General features: G+C 57.4%; 3 protein-coding genes across 3 annotated transcripts; 2 read left to right on the top strand and 1 right to left on the bottom strand.

The window, feature by feature from the left end:
* On the top strand, window positions 1-7,961 carry KIF18B (kinesin family member 18B). Its single transcript, XM_058041497.1, is given in 12 exon segments — window positions 1-205; window positions 1,391-1,474; window positions 1,477-1,770; window positions 3,087-3,241; window positions 3,652-3,756; window positions 3,965-4,075; window positions 4,543-4,740; window positions 4,814-4,990; window positions 5,736-5,845; window positions 6,091-6,127; window positions 6,980-7,253; window positions 7,354-7,961. Coding segments are annotated over 12 exon segments (2,358 nt in total).
* Window positions 7,962-8,837: 876 nt separating this feature from the next.
* On the top strand, window positions 8,838-10,082 carry FAM187A (family with sequence similarity 187 member A). Its single transcript, XM_058041496.1, has one exon. It carries the CDS (start codon window positions 8,838-8,840, stop codon window positions 10,080-10,082), a length of 1,245 nt encoding a protein of 414 aa, XP_057897479.1.
* Window positions 10,083-13,764: 3,682 nt separating this feature from the next.
* On the bottom strand, window positions 13,765-17,369 carry CCDC103 (coiled-coil domain containing 103). The gene is made up of 3 exons (XM_058041663.1): window positions 16,988-17,369; window positions 16,135-16,267; window positions 13,765-14,223 (listed from the first exon to the last, which is right to left on the bottom strand). Exons 1-3 carry the CDS (start codon window positions 17,122-17,124, stop codon window positions 13,786-13,788), a joined length of 708 nt encoding a protein of 235 aa, XP_057897646.1. The 5' UTR covers window positions 17,125-17,369; the 3' UTR covers window positions 13,765-13,785.
* Between the last annotated feature and the right edge of the window lie 256 nt (window positions 17,370-17,625).

The following is a 17,625-nucleotide window of genomic DNA, read 5'->3' as shown; positions in this document are numbered from 1 at the left end:
ATGCATCCTCGGGGGCTCCGTTGTTCCCGGCCCGGCTCCATGGCCACAGGTGCCAACGTTCCAGGGCTGCCAGGCACCGGCGGGTCCCCGGTGACAACGGCCGCGCTGTCCCCGCTCAGCCGCGCTCCGGTGGCCGCTCCGCTCTCGGCGTTCCCGGTGACCGGGGCTCTGCCTCGTCCCTTGCCCGGCCATGCCGACCTCAGGCGTGGGTGCTGCTGTCCCCGCGGGGAATGCGGTGGCTGGGTCAGTCCTGGGGGGCTGCAGGGCTGTGGGAGGGGGCTCTGAGGAGCGATAGCGGGGTGGAAAGAGGAATAAATGCTCTTCCCAGGGAGGTGGCGCGGTCACCGTCTCTGGGTGTGTTTGTAAAAAGACTGGACATGCTGTGCTCTAGGTGAGGTGTTAGGGCATGGGTTGGACTTGATCTTAGAGGTCTCTTCCAACCTCATTATTCTGGGATTCTGTCGTGAGAGGGGCTGTGGGGGCCAAAATGTGGGGAGTTGAGGTGTTAGGGTGTGATGGTGTTCACAGGGGTCCCAGAATGAGGGAAGATATGAGGATCTGACTCCATGTTTCAGAAGGCTGATTTATTATTTTATTATATATATTACAGTAAAACTGTACTAAAAGAATAGAAGAAAAGGTTTCATCAGAAGGCTGGCTAAGCTAAGAATAGAAAAAAGTGAATAACAAAGGTTTGTGTCTCAGACAGAGTCTGAGTCAGCTGGGCTGTGATTGGCCATTAATCAGAAACAACCACAGGAGACCAATCCCAGATGCACCTGCTGAATTCCACAGCAGCAGATAACCATTGTTTACATTTTGTTCCTGAGGCCTCCCAGCTTCTCAGGAGAAAAAATCCTAAAGAAAGGATTTTTTATAAAAGTTGTCTGCGACATTGGGGCATAGCTTGGATTTGATGATCTTAGAGATCTCTTCCAACCTCATTATTCTGAGATTCTGGGATTCTGTGTTTCTGTGGTTCTGGAATTCTGGGGTTCTGTGATTCTGTTGTGAGAAGGGCTGTTGGGGCCAAAAGAGGGTTAGGCTGAGTGGGCTGAAAGGGGGATGTTGGGCTGTGGGAGGGGGTTGTGTCTCAAAGGGGTTTAGGGTCTTTGGAGAGTCTCTGTGGGCTCCAGAGGAGCAGTAGGAGCATGAAAGTGTTGTAGGGTTGTTTGGAATCCAAAGAGACCCGAAGAGGGGTGAAGGTTTTGGGAGAGATTGTGAGAGCCTGAAGGGGTTCAGGCTCATGGGGAGCTCCAAAGGGGCACCAGGGTTGGCACAGGCAGGGGTGGGCACAGACCCCGGTGAAGGGGGAAAGCTCTGAGAGCTCACCCAGCCTGGGGATCTCTCTCCCCCACGCACCCTCCAGCTGACCCTATCCCCCCCCCAGACCACAGGAGGACCAGGATCAGTGGGTGGGGAGCCCGGAGCAGCCCGATGCCCCAGCCCCAGGTGCCTGTTGGGGGGCAGAGGCCCCTCCCCAGGAGGGCTCCGTGGCCGTGGTGCTGCGTGTGAGACCCCCCAACCCCCGGGAGCGAGCTGCGCCCCCCATCCTGCACGTCCTGAGCCAGCGCGCCGTGCTCTTCACCTCCGAGGAGCCCGGCGGCACCGGCACCGGCCCCGGCACCAGCCCCGGCCCCGGCCGCCGCCGCAGGAGCCTCGAGTTCGAGTTCGACCACGTTTTTGGCGAGAGGGCCACGCAGGAGGAGGTGTTCGAGCACACCACGCTGCCTCTGCTGGACACGCTCCTCGCTGGCTACAACTGCTCCGGTGAGTCCTTCACACAGCCCTGATCCTTGTAGGAACTCCTGCCCCGTCCCCTCCCAGGGCTCAGGATTTCATTTGGAAGCCCCCGTGCATCTTTGGGAATGGGGTGACCCAGCAGCAGCCCAAAAGCACACAGCGTGTTGGTTCCAGCAGTGCTCAGCACCGTGGGGATGGGGTGCAGAGGGTGGATGTGGGTGTTGGGACAGAGAGATCCCTCACCAGGGTCTGTGCCCACCCCTCCCTGTGCCAATCCTGTGCCCCTTTGGAGCTCCCCATGAGCCTGAACCCTCTTCAGGCTCCCACAGCCTCTCCCAAAACCCTGGCCTCTCTTTGGGTCTCTTTGGGTTCCAAACGAGCCCACAAACCTCTTCATGCTCCTACAGCTCCCCTGGACCCCCAGAGACTTCCCAAAGACCCTAAATCCCTTTGAGACACAGCCCCCTCCCACAGCTTCCCCAAGGGTCTCTGGCCAGGCATTTAGAGGAACAAGGATTACTTGCTCTTGTCTATTCTGGGTCAGGAAGGATGGGTAGAAGTGTGGTGGATGCTTGGAGAAAGAGCCTTTTTGGCTCTGCCATGCCTTTCCAGGCTGGAATGGGCTCTGGAAATCCAGGTCTGACAGGTCCTGGACAGCTCCCACAGCCCCAGAGCTGTTCCCAGCATTGCATGGCACAGGAGCATTCCCAGGAGCAGCCCAGGCTCTCCCTGCACCAGGAGCTCACACCAGGGGATGCTGATCCAGCTCCTGGTGGTTCCTCAGAGCCACTGAAGGGCTGTCCCTGTCCCCAGGCCCCAGCACTGAGTCAGGAGAGGGCTGAGGCTCCAGATCAGGGCATCCCACCCCGATGGGGAGGCCTCAGAGGAGGTGCTGGAACATGGGGGTGAAAGAGAGGAAGCAGAAATGCCTCGTGGGGAGAGGGTCAGAGGTGAGCTGAGCATGGGAGCAGCACTCACCTGGAGGCTCCTTCTGTCCCTGCTGCACTAGAGAGGCTGAAACCAGGGAGAAAAACGGCCCTGAGGAGCAGTGGGGAAGGTTATGAGAGTTACCTTGTGTCTTATCTGTGTGGGAAGCAGATAAGCTTCTTTCTCCTTCTTTCTCCTTCTTTCTCCTTCTTTCTCCTCCTTCTCCTTCTCCTTCTCCTTCTCCTTCTCCTTCTCCTTCTCCTTCTCCTTCTCCTTCTCCTTCTCCTTCTCCTTCTCCTTCTCCTTCTCCTTCTCCTTCTCCTTCTCCTTCTCCTTCTCCTCCTCCTCCTCCTCCTCCTCCTCCTCCTCCTCTCCTGCTCTTAGATCATTTCACCTCCCACCTCTTTTCCCTGCAGTGTTTGCCTACGGAGCCTCAGGGGTTGGGAAGACCCACACCATGATGGGCACCAAGAGGACTCCTGGCATTGTGCACCTGGCCACGGTGGAGCTCTACAAGAGGCTCGAGGCCATGAAGGACAGGAGCTGGGAGGTCCTGGTCTCCTACCAGCAGGTTTGCTGTGGCTCAGCGTGTCCCCTCCTGCCTCAGGGTCCCCAGGGAGGAGATTTGGGGTTGATCCAGAGCCACACTCGGGGTACCTGCAGTGTCCCCTGGGGTTGGCAGAATCATCCAGCTGCTGCTGTTCCTCCCTCTCTGCTAGAGCAGGGCTTTCCTCTCCCTTGCTGTGCTCCACGGAGCAGTGAGGGCCTCCTGGAAGGGCTGGAGAGGAGCAGGGTTGAGGGAACTGCCCAGCAAAGCTCTGGGAGCTGGCCCTGCCTTTTGAGCCCCATCAGCTGCTCCTGGTGGAATGAGGTGCCAGAGGTGGGGTCAGGGGGAAGCCCTGGCTGTGCCAGATCCTGCAGGGGTACCCAGCTCCCTCCCAGAGAATTCAAGCTCAGCCTGACCTCGATGTCCTGCTCCAGGTGTACAAGGAACGTGTCTATGACCTGCTGAAGCCCCAGGGCGCTCTGAACGTCTGGGAGCAGCCCGGGAAAGGAGTCGTGGCACAGGGCCTCTCCTTGCACCAGGTCTGAGCACAAGGGCTGGGACAGACTCATCTGCACCGTGCTGGGAGCCCTGGGGACACGGGCTGGGGAGGTCCCAGGTGCTCCTGGCTCCTGGCTGGCAGCAAAGGTGGCCCCGAGCTGCCAGGGCCCTGCAGAGCTGGCACTGCCCAGGGCTGCTCGGCCTCAGGGTGCCCAGGTGCTGATCCGCCCCCTGCCCCTTCTCCCCCAGCCCACAACTCCAGAGCATCTCCTGGCCTTGTTGGCCAAAGGCAACAAAAACCGGGCCCAGCGCTCCACCAAGGCCAACGCCGCCTCCTCCCGCTCCCACGCCATCTTCCAGGTGAGGGCTGCTGCAAACAGGGCTGGAAACAAAACCTGCACACCTGGGCACCCCTGGGATGTTGCTCCCCAGGGGCTCTGTTCATGTGTTCTCTGCTGCCCCTGGATTTCAGTTCCAGCCAGGTCCTTGCCCAATTCCAGGGCTGTCACTTCAGCCTGAGCCTGCTGCCTTGCCCCTTGCTGCTGGCAGGTGGCTTCATGCTTTTCCAGTCCCTCTGAGGACCTGCCCAGCCATACCCCTCCCTATCACTGAGTCTGGGAGATGCTGATTGTTCCCATAGCTGTCCCTCCCTGCCACATCCCTTCCCTGGCTCTGCTCCTTGTGTCATCACGGGGCGGTTTGGCTCATCCTTTCAACATGCCACGTTCCTCTCCTCCCTCTGGATTCCCTGGCTCTTGAAAAGGTTCCCTGAAAGCACAGAGCCCAGAGCACCTGTGTGGAGCCATCTCAGCCCTCTCTGTCCCCAGATCCAGGTGAAGCACTGGGACATCACTGGAGGCCCCACCAGGGACCCGCGTGTGGCCAAGCTGAGCTTCATCGACCTGGCGGGCTCGGAGCGAGCCTGGGAAACGCCGGGCCGGGGAGAGGGGATGTGGGAGGGCACCAGCATCAACCGCTCCCTGCTGGCCTTCAAAAGCGTGGTCCGTGCTCTGGCCGGAGCCAAGGTGAGTGTGGCTCCCCGGGGCTGCTCCGGGATGGTGTCCCCACGGCCCAGAGCTGAGCGATATCTCGGGACAGGGTGGGCAGAGCCACGTGCCGTTCCGGGACAGCAAACTGACGCTGCTGCTGAAGGACTCGCTGGTGGGCAGCTTCCGCAGCACCGTGATCGCCGCCGTGAGCCCCGCGGCGCCCGCCGGCCCCGACACCTACAGCACGCTGCGCTTCGCCAGCCGCGCCCGGCACATCATGCTGCCGGTGAGCACCGGGACGGCCCCACGGGCTCGGGAGCTGCTGGGGGGTCTGTGGTGGGGTGCATTGGAATGTGATCCCGATATTGCCGGGTGGAACGTGCCTGGGCTCGTCTGGCCCTTGCTGCTTGACCAAGGGTGGCAGCTGTGGTGGTTTCACCTCACAGACACCTTTAGCTGGCTGGATATTGCAGCAAAAGTGAGGGTGCCACCTCAGGGGTCTCTTCCCTGACTGATCCATCCCCAGGTTGGAGCTGCCCCACGTTGAGCGCCAACATATTGGAATTAAATACCAACATATTGGAATTAAATACCAATATAGTTGGATGGGACATGCCTGGGCTCATCTGGCCCTTGCTGCTTGACCAAAGGCGGCAGCTGTGGTGGTTTCACCTCACAGACACCTTTGGCTGGCCAGATGCTGCAGCTGGCACGGGGGACAAGTCCGGGCAATCAGGAGCTCAGGTTTTACCTCTGGAGGAAAGGCTTTAGGTGATGGTGAAGAGGAAAAGGAGACGGATTCTGCCAGAGGGTTTGATCCAGAGTTTTATTCCAGGGTCACAGATCTCTGATCTGGTAACAGCTCCAACAGAACAGCAACCACATGGTCCCGTGTCTTTTTAAGCCCGGGGAAAGGGGGAGGGAAGGGGTAGGTGTGCCACCAACCCCTTGGAGCCTGGAGGAGGCTGAGGAGCAGCCCTGGAGATGGGTTCATGCTGCACTGTTGTGTTTTAACCACTGCCTGACCCCAGTCCCTGCAGGACACTGGGGCGTCTCCCTGCAGCTCCAGAACAGCCTCCCCGTCCGATCTGCAATTCCAGACCAAGACACCAAGTCCCCTTCAGCAGGACCAGAAGCAGAAGTGAGTGCCCATGAGTCCTCCCCATGTCCTGCTGTCTCCTCTCAGCCTGGGCAGACTGGGCTGTCCATGGTTGGATGGATGTGGGGACCAGGGCTGAGCTTGGAGATGCTGGCCTGTCCCTGGGTGCCTTGTCACCCACAGGTGCACACACACCTCACAGCTCAGGCCCTCCAGGAGGGCATTTACAGCTAGGGAATATCCCACATTCCAAGTCTGACACTCTTTCCCCAAATCTCTACTCACAGACCCTGCCCTGATGAAATTACTGAGAAGACAAAGGAAGTGGAGGAGCCCACAGGGCTTGAGGAGCCCACAGGGATGGAGGAACCCACAGGGCTGGAGGAGCTCCCAGGGATGGAGGATCTTGCAGGGATGGAGGAGCTCGCAGGGATGGAGGAGCTCCCAGAGATGGAGGAACCCACAGGGCTGGAGGAGCTCCCAGGGATTGAGGAGCTCCCAGAGATGGAGGAACCCACAGGGCTGGAGGAGCTCCCAGGGATTGAGGAGCTCCCAGAGATGGAGGAACCCACAGGGCTGGAGGAGCTCCCAGGGATGGAGGATCTCGCAGGGATGGAGGAGCTCGCAGGGCTGGAGGAGCTCCCAGGGATGGAGGAACCCACAGGGCTGGAGGAGCTCCCAGGGCTGGAGGAGCTCCCAGGGATGGAGGAACCCACAGGGCTGGAGGAGCTCCCAGAGATGGAGGAACCCACAGGGCTGGAGGAGCTCCCAGGGCTGGAGGAGCTCCCAGGGATGGAGGAACCCACAGGGCTGGAGGAGCTCGCAGGGATGGAGGAGCTCCCAGGGATGGAGGAACCCACAGGGCTGGAGGAGCTCCCAGGGATTGAGGAGCTCCCAGGGATGGAGGAACCCACAGGGCTGGAGGAGCTCCCAGAGATGGAGGAACCCACAGGGCTGGAGGAGCTTGCAGGGATGGAGGAGCTCACAGGGCTGAAGGAACTTACCGGGATGGAGGAGCCCACAGGGCTGGAAGAGTCCATAAGGCTGGAGGAGACCACAAAGCTGGAGGAGCCCAAAGAGCTGGAGGAGTCCAAAGATCTGGAGGAGTCCCCAGGGCTGGAGGAGTCCTCAGGGATGGAGGAGCCCAAAGATCTGGAGGAGCCCAAATATCTGGAGGAGTCCTCAGGGCTGGAGGAGCCCAGAGATCTGGAGGAGTCCTCAGGGCTAGAGGAGTCCTCAGGGCTGGAGGAGCCCGAAGATCTGGAGGAGTCCTCAGGGCTGGAGGAGCCCAAAGATCTGGAGGAGTCCCCAGGTCTGGAGGAGTCCCCAGGGCTGGAGGAGCCCAAATATCTGGAGGAGTCCCCAGGGCTGGAGGAAGCTGCACTTCCCTGTTGCCTTGAAGAGCTCAGCGAGGCTGCCCCAGCCCCAGGAATGCAGCTGAGCTCTGCAGGTGAGGATTTGGGATGGGGACAGTGGGGGTGCCCCGGGGGTTGGGGATGCTCCCGAGCTGCAGACACGGAGGTGATTCTGTTGCTTCTCTACTCTTTCAGCCGAGGCTCCTGTGACCATGCCAGACTCCCCTGTGCCCATCACGGCCCCGCTGTGCTGCCAGGAGCTCTCTCCATGCTCCAGCCCCATCTCTGTGTGGCCTGTGATGAGGATGCTCGAGTCGAGCAGCGATTCCCAATCAGAAAACTCCCGTGGCTCCCGAACACGGAGGAAGCGCCGGCGGGCCTGGAAGGCAGCAAGCACTCCTGGGGCAGGGCAGAGCTCCCCCGTGCCCCTGAAGCCCCGCAGTGCCAGCAGCGCCAGCTGCCAGCCCTCCCCTCGGCCGGGCACCCAGAGCCCTGGCACCGCGGCACCAGCACGGACCCCCAGCCCCCTGCCCGGGCCGGCTCCAGAGCTGCTTCCCCCGAGCCCTGAGCAGCAGCAGCAGCAGCCAGAGCTCCAGGAAGCCCCCCCGAGCCCCCTCCCGAGCTCCCCTCCCAGTGCCCAAACCCCAAAGGCCTCCAGCTCCTCTGGCAGCTCCTCGAGCAACTCCTCCTGCCCCATACCACCCTTCTGGCCGTGGCTCCAGCCCAGTGCCCACCTCTGTGCCCCCTCTGTTGGCACAGTGCTGTATGTGTGTTTGCAGGTTATGAGTGGGTTTAGGAAATAGGTTGTTGTGTTTTTAATAAATTGTTCTGTCCCAAATCCAAGGGTCAACACGTGGCTGTTCTCTCCTGCCTCACCCTCGTGTGGGGAGCCTGGAAATGGTTCTGGCTCTGGGGTTGGGTTCTGTCCTCCTTCTCCATCATCCCAGGGCTGTGGGTGCCTCTGCTGAGTGTCCCAGAGTGCAGGTGAGGGATGTGGAGACACATGGCCATGGCCATCCATGACAGTATCCCAGTCAGGTGAGCTGTCCCACTGTCATCCCAGTGGGATCACAGCTCTGCCACTGCACACTCACATTTCCAGTTCTTATTTGTTCCCCATGCTGTGACTCTTTGTGTCCAGGCACTTCAGAGAGGGGATCATAAAACCGTGTGGGGTGTGAGAGGTTCCACCACAGCCAAACACAGCACTGATGGGGTTTGCCCCATGATTCTCATCTTGAGCCAAGGAACATCAGGCTGGCCCGGTCTCCTCCCCAGGAGGAAACAATGGCACAAACATTTGGAACTCACCCCCCAAGCCTTCCCTCTCATCAGACTGGCCAGCCCATGGTCAAAGGTTCTCTTTGACCTAATAATTAAAGCACAACCTAAAACTTCTCTGTCTCAAAAGCCACTATCTTCCCAATGGCACAGCCATGGAGATGTTGATCTGCACTAGAGATCCTCTCTAAGTTCCCACCCAGCTCAAACCATGATGAGGCGTTGGGGGTTCCGCTGGTCCCAGCACAGCTCCATTGTTGCCAGGCACGCGGGCGACAACGCTCCAGAGCTGCTTTCAGAGAGGGTGACAGAGGCTGGGCTGTTCCAGGGCAGGATGCTCCCAGCAGATCCCTGCCTGGGCTCTGTGAGTTCTGCTGGGCCAGGGAGCACCTGCAGTGATGGGGACGAGGCTGCTGGGAGCCACCATTCTCCTGTCCCTGCTGGATGTTCTCCAGGCCTTTGCCATTGAGAAGAAAGGGGATGTGTTCAAGAAGACGGCATGTCCCGCCTTCCTGGTGTTCGAGAACGTCGCCTACCTGGCGGACATGACCTTCGAGCTGCCCTGCAAGTGCAAACCCGAGGAGGCCTCCTCTGTGGTCTGGTACTTCCAGAAGAACCTGCACAGCCACGAAACCACGGTGCTGACGGACTTCAACGGCACCGTGATCGTGGATTCCAAGCAGGTGCGCGCGGGCAGCGACCTCCTGAAGCGCTTCAGCATCCGCCTGTTCAGCCTGATCGTGTTCCGAGCCCAGGTGAGGGACTCTGGCCATTACCTGTGCGGCACCAAGGAAGGGCTTTTCTTCTACGGCTACGACGTGGACGTGCAGCCCACCAAGAAGATCACCGTGGCTTTCCTGGATAAAGACCAGCACGTCCAAGAGGACCACAAGGAGAAGGAGTTCACGCTGTTCACCACCTTCTGGGACTGGACGCGCTGTGACCGCTGCGGGGTGCGGGGCGAGCAGCGGCGCATCGGGCTGTGCTACGTGCAGAGCCCCCAGCTGAAACCCCGCTACCGCACGGCGCTGCCCAACGTCAGCTCCTGCGGCTCCAGGGCCGTCCCCAAACCCTTCGGGCGCCTCATCCGCCTCCGCAGCCCCGAGGTGGCCGTCAGGAGCTGCCTGGCCCCTTGCCAGCAGAAGGAAGCCCCCGAGGAGGGCGTGCAGTCCATCTCCAACGTGGTTTACAAGCTGGGTGAGAAACCAGAGCTGCCCCGTGTCCCCATCCAGTACCACAACCAGCCCCCCAAAACTGACCTGGTGATTTCGTGCCCGGGGGCGCGGCCGGAGCACGCCGTGGCCTGGGACAAGGGATCCGTGCGGCTCTACCGTGCCCACTACCTGGTGGGGGTCAGGAAGCACATGAGGCTCTTCATCGACCACGGGAACCACCTGCACCTGCAGCGGCTGCGCAGGAGGGACAAAGCCACCTACTTCTGCTGGCGGGAGGGCGAGCTGGTGGCCGGCTTCCAGCTCACTGTCACCTTCGAGCCCCGGCGCCAGCGCAGCCCCAGCGACCCCGAGTCCATCTTCGTCATGAGGGCTGTGGGCATCAGCTTCGCCGTCATTGTCGGCATCTTCTTCCTCATCCACCTGTCCCACTGCAGGGCTGAGGTGTTCAGGAAACTGGCCAAGTTGTAGCAGCTCCACCACTTGGACAGCTTGGATCACCCTCACGCAAGGAATTTCCAATGTGAGGGCCATTTTAGCCTATTTTAGTTTCAACATTTTTTCAATGTTTGGTTTTGACTTTTTGAATGGAAAGTTGTTGGGTTTTTTTTTTCAAATAATCTGGCAATTTTCTTCAGAACTGTCTCTGCTTTTGAGGTGTTTTTGACTCAGCACAGAATTGGGAGTCAATGTTTGTGCCCTACAGAGTTATCTTACACGTCCCCCAAAGGTGGTGGCATCTCTGCAGGGTTTCAGCAGGGAGCAGGATGTGCCCCCCTCCAGGCTCATCTCCTTTGTTTGAGGATGGGACTTGAGGATGTCAGCATTCCCAAGGGAAATCCTGCTGTCTGGGAGGGCACTGTGGGTCCCAGCGATGCTCTGGCGCTTGAACCGTGTTGATGATGGTGAACCAAACACCTGGTGATGACAGGAGAAGCAAAAATCAGGGAGGGACAGAGCTATGGAAAACAATCTGCATCTCCCACACTCAGGGATGGAGCAGGATGCAGCTGGTTGGGTCCTTGAAGGGCAACAAAGCCCCAGCATGAGCTGGGAGGGCTCACACACAGAGAGGCAGCTCCAGGCCTGGAGACTTTGCCACCAAACTCAGCCCCAGACAGAGCCCGACAGTGTCCCCAGGGTGGCACCAGCCAGGGTTGTGTGTGCAGGCCAGGGGGAACACAGCCACCAAGACTCACCTGGCAGCCTCGCCCTCTGAATCCCTAAAAATCTCCCAGTAGAACCCAAAGTGCTTCCTCCACTGCTCTGTAATCCTGCAGGGATTAACCCCTGCAGTGCTGGGAGCTGAGGGCTGTTCCTGTGTCCTCTGCAGCTGTGGTTTTGCTTGTTGGGAGGCAGAGCTGGCAGCAGGAAGGGCAGAATTCCAGCACAGCTCAGGGATTTGTGCAGGCAGGAATCCAGGAGCCACCACGGAGCCCAGCTGGGAGCTGGCTGGAAAAGCCTGCAGCCACCTGGGCTGCTCCCCTGGCAGCAGCACGGGCTGAAGTGACAGCCAGAAGCTCCGTCTGTGACAGGAATTGGGAAAGAACCTGGCTGGAAAATCCAGGGGCAGCTTTGCAGCCAGGCAGCAGAGAGCACATGAACAGAGCCCCTGGGGGGGCAACATCCCTGTCATTCTTGTGCCAAGATTGAGGCAGGAACAGGCGAGAGGCAGGATGGTAGAAACGGCAAAGAAGGTTTTATTCAAAAGAACCGCGCGGTTTTTATAGAGTGGCACAATAGATTCTGTCTGTGGAAGTGTCAGGGGGGTAGGATGGTGGGGACAGATGGAGATGAGAGATCTCTGCAGCCAGGGTGTGGAACTTGGGGTTTATTGCAAAGGGCCTGGGTGCAGGGCCCTGCTGGGAGCTGCCAAACACAGCTCAGAGCAGGCTGAGAGAAGAGAGGGGGAGAGAGGATCAGAGGGTGAGAGAGTAAAAGAGTGAGAGAGCAAAAGCATAAGGGAGTGAAGTTCCTGTTCCAATACCATAAATCTTCTGTGTTGAATATTCTGATTCTCACTAATCAATCTAGTACAAGATACAAATCCTATAGCATTTCCATACAGCCTATAATAATCATTACATTACCACACTGTGTTACATTTTAAACCCTAAAAACTCCTCTTTGGGCCCCTTCTGCTAAGCTGTAGGGTCTGCTCTGACCCTTGGGCCTGTCTGCAAGCAGAGGGTGTTGTTCCATCAAAAGGGGATCACCTTCAGCTGGCCACACCATTGTTTTCCAGTTGTTCAGCAACTGAGGGATCTCAAAGCTTGCTTTCATTTCAATCTCGCTTATAGTTTCCATATTCTCAAAATCTTTTGCCAGACAATCATAGTTATAATCATCCTGTTTCATCTTCCCCAACACTATTCTATTGTCTAAGTAACAGAAACATCTTTTTCACGCACTGCCCTTCAGAGGAACAGAAAAATAAAGTAGAAAAACACCACCTGCAAATTGTTTATACTCAACAAGTTATCACATCTTTCCAGCTCCCTAGAACTCCTCACAAGCCGCTGTGAGAAGCGCTTGCTGTTTCTCTCTCTCTGTCCCATGGCATCCACACATCCCCAGCTCAGGGCTGAGGGGGACAGCCCTGGGGTGTCGGTCCTGGCCCAAGTGTGCAGGTTTTGTTTCCAGCCCCGTTTCTGTGTGGCAGATCACCTTTGTCAAGTGGGCAGTTTGCCTTATCTCTCTCTTTGAGTGACCACATTCACACCTCCCTCGGGAGGGGACATTGCTGATAACAGCTATTGAATGTCACTGCATGGCTGATAAGAACTGTAACATCCCATTGGGAGATGTGAGCCCAGAGGGAGGAGCCAAGCATTGCTACCCAGATATAATCCAGAGGTTTTGAGACACCAGCACGGCTTTCTGCACTGGATTCCCCAGAGGAACAGCAGCTGCCTCTCCTTCCCCTGGATCTTCAGAGGCAGAATACATCCTTCTCTGCAGATCCCCCTGCTCCAACAGAACCACCCCTGACACTGCAGGAGGGCTGAGCCACAATTCCAATGGCACTGCCACCAACACCCTGACCCACGGGGTGTCAGGTTGGGTTCTGACTCTGTCAGTGTTGTTCTGGTGCACTGCATTGTTTATTTTATCCTTTATTTTTTTTTTCTGTTTCCCTATTAAAGAACTGTTATTTCCTGCTCCCATATTTTTGCCTGAGAGCCCCTTAATTTAAAATTTATAGCAATTCAGAGAGGTGGGGAGGGTTTATTTTCCCTTTCAGGGGAGGCTCCTGCCTTCCTTAGCAGACTCCTCTCTTTCCAAACCAAGACAATCTCCCAATCTTGGGTAACTCCGGGATCTTTTTTTGCTGAAGTCTCCAGTGCTCAGCTGCCATCAGATGTGCAAAGGGAGGAGGAATGACACCACAGCAGACTGCAGGGACACACGTGTCCCCCCAAGTGCTGCCACAAAGGCCAATATTCCCATTCCAGGCCTCGGGGATGAACCTGGACCTGCCATGCTTCCAGTCTGCTGGGGTAACTGCCATTTGCTGGTTGTCACTGTCATTGATTACATCTCCTAAAACCCCTCAGTAACTGTGAGCAAGGGTGGAGGAGGAAAGGGACTATCTGATGTCACAGACGTTTTTATAAAAATCCTTTCCTTGGGATTTTTCCTCCTGAGAAGCTGGGAGGCCTCAAGAACAAAATGTAAACAATGGTTATCTGCTGCTGTGGAATGCAACGGGTGCATCTGGGATTGGCACATGTTGGATGTTTGTAATTAATGGCCAATCAAAGCCCAGCTGGCTCAGACAGAGAGCGGAACCACAAACCTTTTTATCATTCTTTGCTATTCTATTCTTAGCCAGCCTTCTGATGAAATCCTTTCTTCTATTATTTTAGTATAGTTTTAATGTAATATATATAGTAAAATAATAAATCAAGCCTTCTGAAACATGGAGTCAGATCCTCATCTCTTCCCTCAACCAAAAACCCCTGTGAACACCGTCACAATCTGGGTTTGGGTTTCTCCTTCAAAACTACCACCCTGTTTTCTTTCCCTTGGTTTTCTCCTTACCCATACCCATCTGTGAGGACACCCTGCTCAGAGATCACAGCACCACAGCCTGGGAGCTAAACTTTATTGTGAACAACAACAAGTGATGCCAAAGTCAAGCTTTGAGGTTTCTGCTCAATCCTGGTGCTCCTCAGCTGACCTGGTACCGCTTCATCAGCTCCACCACTGTCCTCTCCTCCTCAGTTTCCTTTTCCAGGTGGTTCTCCATGGGATGGGCTTCCCCCTGGCCAGCAGCCTGCCCATCCCTGCTCTGCAGCTTCCTGAACAAATCCTGGCTGCTCTCCTTCTCTGCCTGGCTCAGCAGAGCCACGTTGAGCCCGAAGCGCCCGGTGCCCGCCAGGCTCTGCAGGATCTGAAGGATGGCAGCTCTGTCCCCAGGATGGATGTTCTCTGCCAGCACTGTCAGGAACTCCCCCAGGAGGCCAAAGCCCACATCAGCCTGGAAAATCCTGCCCAAGGCCTCCCCTCCAAGCTCCAGCAAAAACTGGTATTTGTCTGTCCCACTTTTCAGGCATCGGCGCCAATCGCAGTGAAATTCCGCAGCGGTGCCGGGCAGCTGGATCAGCTCCTGGAGGAGAAAGGGACACTCAGCTCCTTCTCTTTGGTTTGAAGACTTTGATTCCCTCACCCCAATCAGCCCATGGATAGCTGGGATGATTTTACTGGGGGATTTGGCAAAATCCAGGGAGAAAAGGGGAAGACAATGAAATGCCAGGTGCCTTTAACCCTGAGAAACCTGGGGGAAATTCAGGGGGAAAAAAGGGGAACACAAGGAAAAGCCAGGTGCATTTAACCCTGAGAAACCAGGAAAATCCAGGGTGGGGAAAGGGAATGCCAGGTGCCTTTAACCCTGAGAAACAGGAGGAAAAGGAAAGACAAGGAAATGTCAGGTGTCTTTAACTCTGAGAAACCAGGAAAATCCAGGGGGGAAAGGAAATGCCAGGTTACTGTAACCCTGAGAAACCAGGGGAAAATTCAGGGGGTAAAGGGGAATACAAGGGAATGCCAGGTGCCTTTAACCCTGAGAAACCAGGGGGAAAAGCAGCTGGTTTTTGGCATTTCACAAGCAAATGAAAAGTGCCTTTAGCCCTGAAAAAACAGGAAAATCCAGAGGGAAAGGGGAATGCCAGGTGCCTTTAACCCTGTGAAACCAGGGGGAAAAAGGGGAAGACAAGGAAATGCCAGGCGCTTTTAACTCTGAGAAACCAGGAAAATTCAGGGGGAAAAGGAAATGCCTGGTGCCTCTAACCTTGAGAAACCAGGAAAATTCAGGGGGAAAAGGGGAATACAAGGAAATGCCAGGTGCTTTTAACCCTGAGAAACCTGGGAATTCCAGAGGGAAAAGGGAATGTCAGGTGTCTTTAAATCTGAGAAACCAGGAAAATCCAGGGGGGAAAGGAAATGCCAGGTTACTGTAACCCTGAGAAACCAGGGGAAAATTCAGGGGGTAAAGGGGAATACAAGGGAATGCCAGGTGCCTTTAACCCTGAGAAACCAGGGGGGAAATTCAGAGGGAAAAGGAGCTGCCTTTTTGGCATTTCACAAGGAAATGAAAAGTGCCTTTAGCCCTGAAAAAACAGGAAAAATCCAGCGGGAAAGGGGAATGCAAGGTGCCTTTAACCCTGAGAAACCAGAGGGAAAGGGGGAAGACAAGGAAATGTCAGGCGCTTTTAATCCTGAGAAACCAGGAAAATCCAGAGGGAAAGGGGAATGCCGGGTGTCTTTAACCCTGAGAAACCAGGAAAATTCAGGGGGAAAAGGAAATGCCAGGTGCCTCTAACCTTGAGAAACCAGGAAAATTCAGGGGGAAAAGGGGAATACAAGGAAATGCCAGGTGCTTTTAACCCTGAGAAACCAGGGGGGGAAAGGGAATGCCAGGTGCCTTTAACTCTGAGAAATCAGGAGGAAAAGGGAAGACAAGGAAAAGCCAAGTGCATTTAATCCTGAGAAACCAGGAAAATCCAGGGGGAAAGGGAAGTGTGGATGAGCTGTGACACCCAGTGTGAACACAGATGGCTGTGGAGTGACCCCAGCCCCAGGCAGGAGAGTTGCAAAAGATCCAATAAACAGAGCTCAGTGAAACCCCAGCATCATAAACAACCCCTGAGAATGTTTGTAAGGCAATCCATGAAATTTCCTTATCATGGGAAGCACCCAATGACCAGGACACCCCAGCAGGGACAGGACTGAGGTGACTCCAGCCATGAATGGAGGGACAGAAAATGTCCTGTCCCTGTCCCCAACACTGAGGGACCCAGTGAGCTCATCAGGATTGGGCAGGATTAATTAACTCATCCTATTAAAATGTTAAATAAATTCCCTGTGCTCAGGGAATCTCTGCAGCCTGATCCAAACCCTGATATTCCAAGGGCCAGGAGGGCTGGCTCACACCCAGAGTGAATCCTGAGTAAATCCCTCATTCCAATTAACACCCAGGTGATTCCTGAGGAATTCCCAGCTGCTGGGGCCTCTCCCTCACCTGTGGGATGTCCACAGCGTGGGCAGGTGCTGTCTGAGCTGGGGCTGCACAGGGATTCCACAGCACATTCCTCCTCTGTCCCAGCCTGTCCTTCTTCTCCAGAGGCTTCAGGTGAGAAGCCAGCACAATCTCCCTGAAGGGAACGGGGACAGGAGGGACACTTTGAGGCTCCACGCTGCTGCTCTGAGCTAATTTCTGATTTTAGGCTGTGTGAGCACCCAGAGGGGCTGGACAGGCTGGAGGAGAAGGCCCTGACCTGAAATCCCTCTGGAACCCCATCAAGATATTTGGGGAGAAGCCACTTGAAGGTGTTTTCCTGCCCCTCAGGGATCAGTGGCAAGGGGGAATGAGACAGAGGTGACTCCATGGATGGAATTTGAGCAGGTCCCAGAATGTGGCAAAGCCCTGGATCTACCTGGATGTCAAAGCACAGGGAGCCCTCAGATGGATCCCTGGAGAATCCTGGAGTTTGGAGGGCACTGGGAATACCCCTGTGGGGCAGCTCTGCCATCCCAGCCTGCCCACACCCCCTGGGCACAGCAGGGACAGGCTGGGAAGGACACAGGGACAGAGGGGACAGAGGGGACAGCCACCCTCTGCTCTGCACTCCCAGCATGGCCTGGGGGCGGAACGGGGGCTGGGGTGGGAATGGGAGGAGGGGACAGTGTCCCGGGGAGGGGACAGAGCCCTGACAGTGCCACTCCATTGCTGGCCACAGCCAGGCCACCCCAGGAGCAGGGACACAGATCTCAGCGCACACGGAGCCACCTGAGGAGTTTTGGGACAAATCTGAGCGGGCTCTGCCCTCGGGGCTGTTCCGGGCCCCGGAGCCCCCTCGGGCCGCTCCCTGGACCTGAACTGGCCGTAGTCGGGCACGCCCTGGCGCAGCGCCCGCAGCTTGGCCTCGCCCTCCCGCTGCCGCCGCTCGTCCTCGGCCAGCGCCGCCCGCAGCTCCCGCTCCAGCACCGGGAACGCCCCGGCCGGATCCATGCCCGGCTCCGTCCCCGGTTCCGTGCCCGGGCCGCGGGGGCACAGGGACAGCCCAGTCTGAGGTGGCTTCCAGGACAGATTTCTGTCACAACAGCGCTGCCAGGCGGGCCCGATATTATCGTGACGGTTCCGCCTTGTGCCCCGCACGGTGACAGCGCAAGGCCGCGCACGTGGGTGGCAATTGGGAACCTCTCCCCTGTCCGAACCCCCCTGACACACCGCCGCGCTCTCTATCGCGATAGTCCCGCCCGGTGATGAGCAGCCGGGCCCCGGGGCCGCGCGCTCTATCGCGATAGCCCCGCCCCGCAGCCGGGGCGCCGGCACCGCGCAAGGCCCCCGCGGCTGCCCGGCCGCGCCCGGCGGAACCGGCCCCGCCGCCCCGCGCTGCCCCGCTCGCCCTGCGGGCCCCGGGACGCTCCGGAGCCGGTCTCGACCCGGTCCCGGACGCACCCGGCAGTTCTGCAGCGGGCGCGGCGCTGGCGGCGGGCGCGGGACTCTCTA

Source organism: Melospiza georgiana, chromosome 28, assembly GCF_028018845.1.
Source record: "Melospiza georgiana isolate bMelGeo1 chromosome 28, bMelGeo1.pri, whole genome shotgun sequence".
In the NCBI taxonomy this organism is placed as follows: domain Eukaryota; kingdom Metazoa; phylum Chordata; class Aves; order Passeriformes; family Passerellidae; genus Melospiza; species Melospiza georgiana.
Note: the sequence above shows the minus strand (reverse complement) of the source record. Positions and strands in the feature narration are given on the sequence as shown.

Coding starts and splice junctions, on each gene's coding strand:
- FAM187A (XM_058041496.1), top strand. CDS start 8,838: ATGGGGACGAGGCTGCTGGGAGCCACCATTCTCCTGTCCCTGCTGGAT.
- CCDC103 (XM_058041663.1), bottom strand. CDS start 17,124: ATGGATCCGGCCGGGGCGTTCCCGGTGCTGGAGCGGGAGCTGCGGGCG. Junction 16,268..16,987: donor CCCGACTACGGCCAGTTCAG/GTCCAGGGAGCG, acceptor CGTTCCCTTCAG/GGAGATTGTGCTGGCTTCTC. Junction 14,224..16,134: donor ACGCTGTGGACATCCCACAG/GTGAGGGAGAGG, acceptor TTTCTCCTCCAG/GAGCTGATCCAGCTGCCCGG.